The sequence below is a fragment of the Ornithorhynchus anatinus genome, chromosome 18 (genome assembly GCF_004115215.2).
Source record: "Ornithorhynchus anatinus isolate Pmale09 chromosome 18, mOrnAna1.pri.v4, whole genome shotgun sequence".
Taxonomy (NCBI): Eukaryota; Metazoa; Chordata; class Mammalia; order Monotremata; family Ornithorhynchidae; genus Ornithorhynchus; species Ornithorhynchus anatinus.
The window spans coordinates 29,177,665-29,189,805 of NC_041745.1; the positions used below are offsets into that span (position 1 = coordinate 29,177,665).

Below are 12,141 nucleotides of genomic sequence, written 5' to 3' on the forward strand. Positions count from 1 at the left end.
TTAATATCCGTATGGTTTTATTAACAAGTATATAATACATATATATTGCATACTGTATATAGTATATGAGGACTGTACAGTACAAATTTATGTTCACAGTTTGACATGACAAAATGTCATTACTGAATTCCCATTGGATTACCAAAGTAGAAACAGTGAAGGTCCATTAAACATTCACATCTTTAGTAAGAAAGATTACCAAAATGTTTCAGTTGTCTGCAAGTTATACTAATGCATGCTAAAAACCTTTCCCCATTCAGTCTATTAGCTTATAAAATATATTACACTTTATTAAAAATTTCTGCATAGTTTATACAAGTATTAAAGTAAATGTAATGACCCTGCTATATTTGCAGGTTTGGTTTAAGAGATGCTAAGCAGAAAGATTATTTTGACCCTCTAACATTAAAGTACATAAATAGCAAAAAAAAAAAAAAAAGTGCTAGTATTTGTAAAACAGAATATTGTTGCAGCCCTCGTTAATGCAGGTAAAATGGCTCTGTAAATCCGTGATTTTTCCTCTCTAGAATCTGCAACTAACCTTGACCCGGAGGTGAGTCGAGAGGGCAAACCGGTAGCCTCCCGCTCCTCCTTCGGGGACCATCCCCGAGCTTCCTTTTGCCTACTGCTCTCTTCCAGCTGCCCACAGGCCTCGCCCAGCCCAACCCTGCACGTTCCCGCCCCGCCAGTGCCCGGCTGGCACGTACTTGCGGCGCGGGCAAGGAGAGCCCCACGGTTGATCTGGTTTGAGGTTCGGGAGAGCCCGCTCCCCACTCACACACAACCAGCTACACCCTTACGACGCTCCCCCAACCCCTCCCCAGCAGGCCCACGGCGCGTTGGAGATAATGCCCGTTTCTGACGCAGATTCCCATTTCCGGACCATCCAATCAGGCAGGTTTATTTGCAAACAGCTGTGACAACTCCCGGCAATCACCCCTCTGAAATCCCCTTCGTCCTAAAATGAGTGCAATTGACGCAAAACCGATCTTGCTTAGAATTAGGTTGACGTCACGAAAAATTGCTTGTACTTTCAATTGCCATCGACAGTGACTTGCATTGGGTTAAAACCCACCGACAGTCCGAATCTGTGTCCCTTGGCCAGAGCAGTGCGAGAACTATAGCCAGACACACCCACTGACTTCTAGAGGAACTCTTGGCCGGAGGAGGAGGAGGGAATCAGAGAGCACCATGGGAATTTGAATTATGCTTTTGGTGGCTTTTCTTTCCACCGGGATAGAAACAGTGGCCCCGGATAGTTTCCCTGGGAATAATTTAAGCTGTTCTTCGGAAGGCATGACATGTGAGTGTGTGTGTGTGAGTGTAGGTGTACGTATGTGTGCGTGCATCTGCGAGAGAGAGATAAAGAGACCCAAAGGGACAGGGACTCATCAGATGAAGCAGCGAGAAGCAATGAGCTCTGCTCGAAACTCTTCTGGAGTCCCCTCCAGTTGCTGGATGGTTGGAAAGGCCAATGAGTTGAAAGCTGAGGTAAGTGTTTAGCCACCCAGACCCTGCCCGATGCTGGCTGCACGTGTGCTTGCTTATTCCTGAATATCGGCAGGGTCGGGAGCGTCAGACGGAACCCGTTTCAGTCCCTGTGGCTAGGGCACGGCTGTTCCAACAACTGTCAAGTGCCAGAATGGCTCGGACGAGCAGGTTTCTGGGAGGCAACGAGGCCAGGGCTCTCAAGTGGCCACGGGACTCCTGCCCCCACCCCTCGAAGGTGTTTGGCCGGGACGAGATTTCCCCACAACGAGACAAGCTTGGTGCCGTTCGCGGAAGCGGCCCAGATGAGCTAAGCGAAGTTCATGAACGAGTCATTTCTCCAAATCTTGCCGAGGCCAGGACAGAGCCTCTTCGGCCATCACAGCACCCTGGGGACTCACCAGCTCCCCGCTTGCCCTTTGCTGTTATCTAATTCCTGGGCTTCCCACTGAGCTTAGCGTCACACTAACGCCTGGCAGAGAGGAAATCCAAACCCCTTGTTTCACTTTAGGGCCGGGTCTCGGCAAGTTGGGGAACGTCCCGTCCTAGGCCTCCCCCCTAAATCGGATGCTCCAACTTGGGAGGGGGCCCAGCCCCCAGCTTTGGCCAACGCCCCCCTCCCCAGGCCAAAGATGGGGCAGGGGTTGAGGAAGCACCAGGGGCTTATCCGAGTGGATCTGGAAGGTGGCAACAAGCAAGCACGTGCACGCACACATAATCACAAGTACACATAGAGGCTCGTGTTCTCACGCCTAATCCGCATATAGTGTCACTGCACCTCCTACCAGTCATCTCTGCAGGTCAATTCTTGAGACAGGGGAAACACTGCTTGATCTGGGGAGGTGAACGGTCTTTCCATTCTCCGAGTGACCCGCCCGGGGCTTTGGGCCGGAGAGCTAGGGGCACTACGGAGGGGCAGCCTGCTCTCCATGCCCCACGGTGGGCCCGGAACCTGCTGGGAGGGGTTCAGCCCGTCCCCAGCCGAAGCGTAAACGAGTTCACAGGAGGATCTGCGGTCCGGATATTGCCTCTGAGGGCCGCTGGCTGGCTGGTCGATATTCGCTGGCTGATTTTACCTGGAAACACGGACCCGTTCGGGTTGGCTTTACGAGGTCCCCGGTCTCGGGACACGAAGTATTCCTGCAGGGAGGGTTTGCTTAGCATCCCCGGGAAGAAACGAAAACTGTTCACATTCTTTAGGTCTGACCCGTGGTAAGGAAAGAGAAGGGATAGGTAATGTCTGTTACTGACCACACGAAGTTTAAACGGTAGAAACGTGGAGATTCAAGACCAGCTGAATCCAAATGAAGTCGCTCACGCAGAGACGAAGGGTAGGAGGTTGGGGGGATAGAGAAGAGGGGCGGCCGGCTGGGAGCCGGAAGGGGAGGCCCGGGCCGCTCAGACTAGCATGTGCCGTTTCCTGTGGAGGGCGAGGTGGTCCGAGCGGGAGAAGCTGCGGTCACAGTCTGGACACTGGAAGGGCTTGATGCCAGTGTGTTTGCGGAAGTGCCGGGTCAGCTCGTCAGAACGGGCAAATTTCCACGTGCATCCCTCCCACGTGCACTTGTACGGCTTTTCTCCTGTGGGAAGGAGGAGGAGAAGGCATGTGATGGCGCTGGAGAGGGAAGGAGAAGTCCATCGGGACCCACGGTTCTCCCTGGGTGGCCAGGCCTCCTGACATCTGTGTCTAACCCGGGGCCCCTGGGGAGAGACAGCGGAACAAACTCCCCCCCGCTCCACTCTGCTGGCCGCCCTAGGGCCGCAGGTCTCCGGTGAGAAGGCCCAGGGCCCATCCGGCCGGGCTGGCGGCGCGGGTCAGGAGAGGCGGGGGCTGGCTTCTGGCAGCACCTACCTGTGTGTGTCCTCCTGTGGGCTTTCAAGTGAGAGCTCTTGGTGTAGACTTTGTTGCAGCCCTCGTAGTCACAGCGGTGGATCCGACGCTTGCGCTGCGTGTCCGGGGACTCCACGGGCAGCGGCCGCTTCCCCGTCTGCACAATCACCGACGGGTGGTTCCTGAACGGAAGGCCGGCATTACCTCTGTTAGCGTCTCCTCTCTGATCCATCCATCCGCCCACCCATCCATCTGCCCACCCGCCCAACCAGTCGATGGCATTTACTGAACACTCACTCTGCCCAACACCATACTAACCGCTTGGGAGGGTACAAAATAGTACGACAGAGTTGGTAGACACGCTAAAACAAATTACAGGGAAGGGGAGTGACCGAGATTAAAGTTGGTTTTTTTTTTATAGTATTTGTTAAGCACTTACTATGTGCCACGCACTGTAATAAGCACTGAGGTAGATACAAGATCGTCAGGTTGGACACGGTCCACGTCCCAAACATGTCTCACGGCTTTAATCCCCATTTTACAGAGGAGATAACTGAGGTCCAGAGAGGTTAACGACTTGTCCAAGGTCACGCAGAAGACATGTGGCAGAGCCGGGATTAGAACCCAGGTCCTCTGACTCCCAAGCCCCTGCTCTTTCCAAGAGGCCGCGCTGCTTCTTGTGTGCAAGTGCTGGTGGGGGGAAAGAGGATGGAGGGGAGGGTAAGTACCCCAGTGCTTGGGTGACCAGCTGACACAGTGCCCAGTGGCCCTAACAGCTCCCCTTGGCTGCAGGGGCCCCGTGGGGAGCCGACAAAGATCCATACAGTGGCGGAGACCGGCTTGTCGTACGGGATGGGATTAGCAAGACTAGATGTGAAATACCCAGGGCTGGGCCTAGCTAGTCGCTGACAACTCCCAAGGGCATCTGGCCTAGAAGAGACAGATGGTCACTTTCAGGGTGGGGGTACAGAAAAGAGAGATGCCCCCCGCCCCCGGCCCCTGTGGGTCCCTACCCCTTGGGGAGCTTTGAGAGTGTTTCCTCTGTTTGGAAATATTCTGTCCATTGGGATTTTCATTTCTGGGGCTGGGGGGTGGGGGGTTGTCCAAGGAACTCCCCACATCTGGGAATGCAGGGAATTTTCCAACTCTTTTGCCAAGCTGGAGCCCCCGAGGGCTCACCCGTGCCCATCTTGCCCTGGTCTGACAAGCTGGCTCAGAGAGAGGAAAGAGGGGAGAAGAAGGGGATTCTTGAGATGCAGAGTGGCCTAGTGGAAAAAAGCACGAGCCTGGGAATCCCGGCTCTCCTGTGTTTCTGCTATGTGACCTTGGGCAAGTCACTTCACTTCTCGGTGCCTTAGGGTCCTCAAATCTAAAATGGGGATTTAATCCTAAGGGTCCCAAAATCTAAAATGGGGATTTAATCCTACTCCCTCCTACTTAGACTAGTGAGCCCCATGTAGAACAGGGACTGTATCCAAACAGATTACGCTGTACCTACCCCAGCATTTAGAATGGTGCTCGACACACAGCAAGCACTTACCGAATATTATTCTTTGCTTCTTTGAGCACGAAAAGGGGAGGCGAGCAGGAGACAACCAGTTCCTCTAAGCTTGGTCAGCAAAGCCCACCTCCAGAGCCTAGCGCAGAGTGTGGGGAGGGTGGGCCACGCAGCCCAGCCCCAGCCCGGCCCAACCCAGCCAGGGCCACCACCCCGAGTCAGCCCACATCCTCCCTGCCCGCGATCCTGACCCCACCTGTGGCCCCCGCCCCTGCCGCCTGCCAAACTAAGACCCCGGTTCATAGTGCCTGGTTAGAGCCGGGGAACCGAGTGACCACCAGCTCTGCTCTGAGACAGACGGCAGTGGAGGCCCATCCCCCAGGGATGGCAGGTGGGGTTAAGCAGCACAGAAAGCAACTTTTAAACCCGGCATGAACTTTACACATTATTTCAACTTCGCAGAAAAAGGTGTCAAGCCACAAAACCATACAAAGAGCGCAGTCGAATAGCTTACTTTCCGGGTTCTGAAATACCCTTCTTCAGAAAGAGGCTCTGAGTCCGGCCCAGCCCCCTCCCCGCTGCCTGGCTTGGCTCTGCCCAGATGTTGCTCCCCGAGACCAGGCCGGACACAGGAGGTACAGAACGGGCCTGGGAACGGCCGTCCAGGTGACTCAGGTCTGGTGCAGAGCCAGTGCTTAATACGGTGCTCTGCACACAGAAAGCGCTCAATAGATACAGTCGACCGACTCGGCCAGTGGGACGAGCCCAAGGCTGAGGGATGTGGGAGAAATCCCTGCCGGGGTGGACGGTCTGTCCCTCGTCTGCTCAGGAGAGCAGGACGTGGCCCGGCCTGGTCCACGGAGCCCGGTGGGTCTAGGCTCCTCCCGCTCATTCACTCATTCCATCGTATTTATTGAGCATTTAATGTGTGCGGGGCACTGTAGTAAGCGCTTGGGAAGTACAATTCAGCAACATATAGTGACAATCCCTGTCCACAATGGGTGTCACAGTCTAGAAGACGGGTTCACAGTCTAGAAGATCGACTGGCCGGCCCGTGTCCGGGCTGGGCCGGCCACTGCCCGTCCTGACCTGCCTCCCCTTGGATAAGTGCAGGCCGCACGTGGCCAGCAGGGCCGGGGGCCTGGTCAAATAGATGAGCGAGGTGGGGACCCCGCAGTGCCCACACCCAAGTCTGTAGGCCCAAGAAGCCAGTTAGCTAGGCCCTGGGCCCCAGCTGAGATGCAGGCAGCTGAGACACATGTCTGCTGGGATCTGCAGTGCCTCCCTTTTATTTTTAATGGTACCTGTTAAGCACTTACTATGCGCCATGCACTGGTTCTAAGTACTGGGGTAGATTCAGGTTGGACAACACAAGTTAATCAGGTTGGACACAGTCCCTATCCCACATGGGACTCAAAGTCTAAGTAAGATGGAGTAGGATCAATCCCATTTTGCAGGTGAGGAAACCGAGGCGGGGAGAAGTTAGGTGACTTGTCCGAGGTCATATACCAGACAAGTGGAGCAGTCAGAATTAGAACCTGGGTCCTCTGACTCCCAGGCCTATGCTCTATCCATTAGGCCACACTGCTTCTTTACGCTCCCCTTACCAAGCTCTTTTTCCCTGGCTTCCCGGCAAAGCCCGTGCCTAACAGGGCCCAACCTGGGCCCACCAGATACTTACTCTTGGAGCATGACCTGCTGGGGAGAGATGGAGCCCATCAGCGGCGGAGACATTTCCTCAGGGTAAAAGTCCGTCTGCGGGGACTCCAGCCCGGGCTCCAACTTGATCTTCCTCGGTAGCACGGGCTTGTCGTACGAGTCGATCACGGGCACTAGAGCAGAGGGAGAACCCATCAGCCTTCCGTCACAGAGGGTCGGCTTCCCCATCTCCTCCCTGACACCTCCCCTGCGCACGATGGTGGTCCTGAAGGGCCCCCTGAGCCCAGGCCAAGGGTCAGGGTCGGTGCACCCTGTTCGGCCCCCAAGGGCAAACCGCCGATCCCCATCCGCTGCAGCCCAGCCAGCTCCTACCTCTTCCCCGTTTGACTAGAAGCACCACGAGAGCAGGGGCCCCAAAACCTATGCCCGTCTGCCCACACCTGGCACCTGGGGATCGACCCACGCAGGCGCCCCGATGCTCACATGCTCAGTGGTTCATTTTGACCGCTGATTGTTGGTATTTTTACATCTGTCTCCCCATTTAGAGTATCATCTCCTCAGAGAAGCAGCGTGGCCTAGTGGCAAGAGCACAGGTCTGAGAATCAGAAGACCTGGGTTCTAATTCCGACTTCCCCACCTGCCTGTTGTGAGACCTTGAACTTCTCCGTACCTCAGTTTTCTCATCTGTAAAATGGGGACTATGTTTCTGTTCTCCCTTCCCCTTAGACTGTGTGCTCCATGTGGGACAGGTACCGTCTCTGATCTGATTATCTTGTGCTTGGCACAGTGTAAGCACTTAACAAATGCCACAGTTTTGGTTTTTTATTATTATTATTATTATTATTGAAGTCAGGGGACACATTCCCTGAAGTCAAGGAATGTGTCCCTTGGTCACCCTATACTTCCTAAGCAGCTAGTAGAGGGGCCTGCCCCAAGGGGCTGATCAACAAATGCCACCACTCCTTCTAGAGGAAGGCACTTTCCCCTCACTAATGGGAAGCTGGCCACTGCCTCTCTGAGGAGGCCATCACCTCCCTCCTCTGTCCGGGCAGGGGGGCCAAAGCCAGGGGCAGCACAGGCACAGAAGAGGCAAGAGGTGGCACGGGTTGGGGAGGGGCATGGGCAGGGTCGGCACGGGCAGAAGAGGGGCACAAGTAGGGACGGCATAGACAGAGGAGGCGTGGGGGAACACAGGCAGAAGAGGGGCCTCGGCGGGGGTGGCACAGATTGGGGCAGCACAGACAGAGGAGGAATGCAGGCAGGGGGTGGCAGAGGCAGAGGCGGCACAGGCAGAAAAGGGGCACGGGCAGGGGCGGCACAGGGAGAGGAGGGACGCAGGCAAGGTGTGGCACTGGCAGGGACAGCACAGGGAGAGGAGGGGTGTGGGCGGCCCAGGCAGAGGAGGGGCAAGGGCAGGGAAGGGGGAGGGTCCGGTACCTGGCAGGCCACTAGAGGCTTCCATGTCGTCGGCCAGGACGGCGGAGACCATGACGGGCTGCTGGAGGTGCGGGGCGTACATGAAGGGGACGGGCTGCACGACGACCGGCTGGATGACCGGCAGGATGCCGGGGCTGCGGAGGCCGTGGCGCGACAGGGCGGCCATGACCGGGGGGATGGCCAGGGGCATGCTGAACGGCTGCGTTCCGGGCGGGGATGGCGAAAACTTCTTCCCCGGGGGGCTGGGTGAGCGCAGGCCCAGTCCGGGGGAGCCCCGGCGCGGGGCCACCTGGAACTTAAGTGGCGAGGGCGAGCCGCTGGGTGCTGGGGGGGAGCCTCGCTTGCTCACCGTCAGGTCCACCGGCTCCATCTGGATGCCGCCGGTCAAGCTGTCGGGGTAAAACTTGCCGGGCAGCACGCTGGGGGCTGAGTAGATCACGCTGTACTTGTTGGGCCTCAGGTGCTCCGCGTAGCTGGACGGGTAGGACTGCTCGGGGCGAGAAGGAGGAGAATCAAAGTCAGGGATGCCCGGTCTCCCCGTCCCGGTCCCTGTCTCTCTCTGTGCACTGCCCAGAGAGGATCAGAACAGCAATGAGCTGAGCATCTACGATGGGCCGAGCACTGGACTAGATCAAGTAACTCTGGGACACAGGCCCTGTCCCGCATGGGACTCACCGTCCAAAGGGACAGGGAGAACCGGTACCTCATTTCCATTATACAGATGAGGAAAGTGAGGCTCAGAGAGGCTAAGGTCCATGGCAGGTAAGCGGTGGGGCCAGGATGAGAACCCAGGTGTCCTGACTCCCAGACTTGGGCTCCTTCCGGAAGGCCTCACTACCCAGACATGGGTTAGGGGGTCTCAGTCAGACCGGCCCAAGAAAGGCAGGACATTCCTTGACATGCCCTGGAATTCTAGGTCAGCTCGCTGGTTCGGGTCCAGGAGTGACCAGGTCACTGCCGCTAGACCCTCCCAAGGGGCCGAAGACCTGAAGAACCCCAGGGCTCCCGGTGGCTTGGACAGAGCCGTGGATGGGGGCCACTTGCCGCAGGTAGGTGGGAGAATTCATTCATTCAATAGAGAATCCCATGTGGAAAGCAGCAGGGCTCAATGGAAAGAACGCGGGAGTCCGGCTTCTAACCCCAGATCCATCACTTGCCTGTGTGGGACCTCAGGCAAGTCACTGCTTTCTGCCTCAGTTTCCTCATCTGGAAACTGGGGATTCAATACCTATTCTCCCTCCCTCGTGGATCGTGAGCCGCATGTGGGACAGGGACTGTGGCCAACCTGATTACCTTGTCTCTACTCCAGCGTTTGGCCCAATGCTTGGCACACAGTGAGTGTTGAACAAACAGCACAGCGATGATTAGTAATGGAAGTCCACTAGCGACCCGGCAAGCACTACCACATGAGGCCTTCCCTCACTAAGCCCTCTTCTCCCTGTACTTGGATTTGTTCCTTTTCTTCACCCTTCCCTCAGGCCCACAGCACTTATCTGTTCATCCATCATTTATTTACAGTAATGGGTGCCTACCCCTCTAGACTGTAAACACATTGTGGGCAGGGAACATATCTGCCCACTCTGTTCTATTATATTCTCCCGAGGGCTTAGTACTGTGCTCTGCAAGCAGAAAGCGCTCAATAAATACGATTGAATGGTTGACTGGAGAAAAGCTCGGAAGGTGGGAGGAGCAGTCCGCTTGCCTGGGTTCTCTTCAGGACAGCGAGGACAAAGGAGCGGAGGGGAGGGGCCTTCCCGGAGCCCCGATGCCACCCCCGCCCCTCTTTTTTAGAAGTAGGATTTGTTAAGCTCTTACTACATGTCAGGCACTGTACTAAGCGCTGCAGTAGATGGAGGATAATCAGGTTGGACACAGTAGGGTCCTTTTCCCTCGGGTGCCCAGGCCACAGCCACTGGACTGAAGGAGAAGGGAAAGGAGGAGACAGGAAGTGGGACTGTGATCTGGAAAATGGTCCAAGTCCAGCAAATCAAGATTGCATCTGGGGCTTTTAGGATTTCAAATTTCTAAGGGAAATAACGTCCTCAAATCGCCCGCAACAGAGACAACGGAGACCGGAAAGATGAGGTGCCACAGTTCACGGCAGACTGGCTTCTCCCTCTCACCTGAGTGGGCTGCTCCACGCCTCTTCCCAACCCCCCTCCCAGAGAAACGGAGACCAACCCTCCCCCGCTGGCGGCCACAGTCCAGCCTGGGGCCGGAACCAGGGTCCACCCACAGGCTGCCGATAGGAGCCTGCTTCAGGTCCGAGGCCCTCAGAGAGTTCACCAGGTTAACCCAACCTTCCCATTGTCCTCGGGGACCTGAGGCAGCTCCCAAGAGGCCAATAGGTCACTGGACCGCCACAGAGAGGGGACGCAGTCTGGAGTCTGGACTGGGGCAGCCCACTGCTGCCATGGACCCCACAGCTAAGGATCCTGCAGCAGCCAAAACCCCAGGCAGGTGACTCGCGGAGTCATCCCAACCGTTAGCCTCAGAGTGACCGGGTGGTGGTGGGGATCAGCCGTGGCTTATCCGGGGCTGGAGTCGTCCTGAGCTGGCTTGAACGGGGCTAGGATGTCCGGGGCCGGGGCGCCTGGACCCCAGACCTTCTTTTCTCCCCCCAGCCTTCCTTCCCAGAATGGCAGGGAGCTGTAAGTGCCCTCCGGTGGCAGCTCCCCACCGTCGAGCGGAATGGCTGGTGAAACCCGCACTCGTCTGTCTGTGTCACTAGGCCCAAGCTGGTGAACCGGGGAGGAGCTAACTCAACTTGCTCCCATTCCTGTAACTGGAATAGTTAGGGCAGATCCAGTTGCCTTTCGGGGACCCCCCCCCAACTCCTAGCCCTGCTGAGGAAGTCGGGGGCGGGGGGTGGGGGAGGTGGGGCAGGCTGGGGATTCCCCTTCCTGGGGCTGTTTGGGAGCCAGTCACAACGGGGACATGGCCCGTGGGGTAGGTGTGCTACTCTGAGAGGGAGCTTTCCTTTCGGCCTCTAATGTGGGCTCACTCCCAAAACCAGAGCAGGGGGTGCCCGCCACACCGTTGTGTAACACCCCCTGCTTCATAACCTGGGCGGAGCAGCCAGGGAGAGTACTGGCCTGAGGGGAAGGGAGGTGGGAGCAGGGGACGGGAAGGAGGAGGGGTGGGGGAGGAAGGGGAGGTGGGGGAGGGGGAGGGCGTGCTTGTGTTTACATTTCTTCCCGGCTCCAGCACTTCCTGCCAGGCCGGCGGGGCCAGGGGTGAGATGAGTCGCTGTCTGTGGGCCCTGGGCCCCCCACGGGCTGGGAGACACCCCGAGGCCGGGAACCAGACCGGGATCCGGGGGCGGGGGGAGGGTCGGGGTAGCTGCCAGGTCCCCGTCAATCCAAGCGCAATTCCTGGGCCAGGAGGAGGGAGCTTTGCTGGTCACTCGGTCCCGTGGACGGGCCTGAGGATCCTGGAGAGCACGGGGCCGGGCGGGGGCAGCCAGTGGCCGACAGAGCCAAGCTCCCCAGCTCCGATGCCGCAGCAGCTTAGGGCACCGGGCCCCTCCGCCCGGGCGAGCCTCTGCCCCGCAGCGCTCACTAGCCAATGGCCGGCCGGCCCCCGGAGCCCCGCGTCCCACAGCCCAAGCCGGAGGGGTGGGGACGGGGATGGGGAGTCAGTCGGCACGGGGCCCAACTCCCGCCCTCCCAGGCGGCTCCCGACGCACAGGGCACAGCCCTGGCGGGAACGACTTCGCCAAACCAGCTTTTCCTGGAGCCCTGGTCTGACTGCCGGCCAGCCGCCCGCCCTCCCGGCTCCGCCCTGGGAGCCAGAGCCGGGCGTCACCCGGAACGAACTTTGGATGCGATCGCTGCCCGGGAAAGGCAGCGTGCCAGGCGCTCCAGCCCAACCCCTCTGGTCCGCGTCCACGTAGCCAAGGCCACAGGCTGCCAGGGCTACCGGGGCCGCCGTTCTCAGCGAGAGGCTTTGCAACCGCCTCCCGCCTCCGTCCCTGCCCCGGTCCCCGGCCCGCACCCAGCGGCAACCCGCGGTGGAGGCCGCCCAGCCGGACTCCGGGACGGTCTCGGGACAAGGCCCGGCACGGCGGGGCCCAGAACTTACCGCGGAGACGGGCTCCATCGCCTCCTGCTTAACAGGGACGGGGTCGAACATCAGCATCCTGCCAGCCAGGCCCTCGGGGGAGTCTGCGCCGCTCCTGGGAGACAAACGGACCGGTCAGCTCCACACCGGTCACCCGCCGACAGTC

At 58.1% G+C, this 12,141-nt stretch overlaps 1 protein-coding gene across 4 annotated transcripts in view; it reads right to left on the reverse strand.

The window, feature by feature from the left end:
* Positions 1-12,141, reverse strand: part of KLF3 (Kruppel like factor 3) — a 58,882-nt gene continuing 46,741 nt past the window's right edge. For all 4 annotated transcript variants that reach the window (XM_029083427.2, XM_029083429.2, XM_029083430.2 and 1 more), the window contains 5 exons: positions 11,997-12,090; positions 7,914-8,400; positions 6,499-6,649; positions 3,341-3,501; positions 1-3,068 (listed from right to left, as the gene is read on the reverse strand). In XM_029083427.2, coding sequence (XP_028939260.1) covers positions 2,887-3,068; positions 3,341-3,501; positions 6,499-6,649; positions 7,914-8,400; positions 11,997-12,090 — 1,075 coding nt within the window. In that variant the 3' untranslated portion in view covers positions 1-2,886. The remainder of the gene's footprint in view (positions 3,069-3,340; positions 3,502-6,498; positions 6,650-7,913; positions 8,401-11,996; positions 12,091-12,141) is intronic.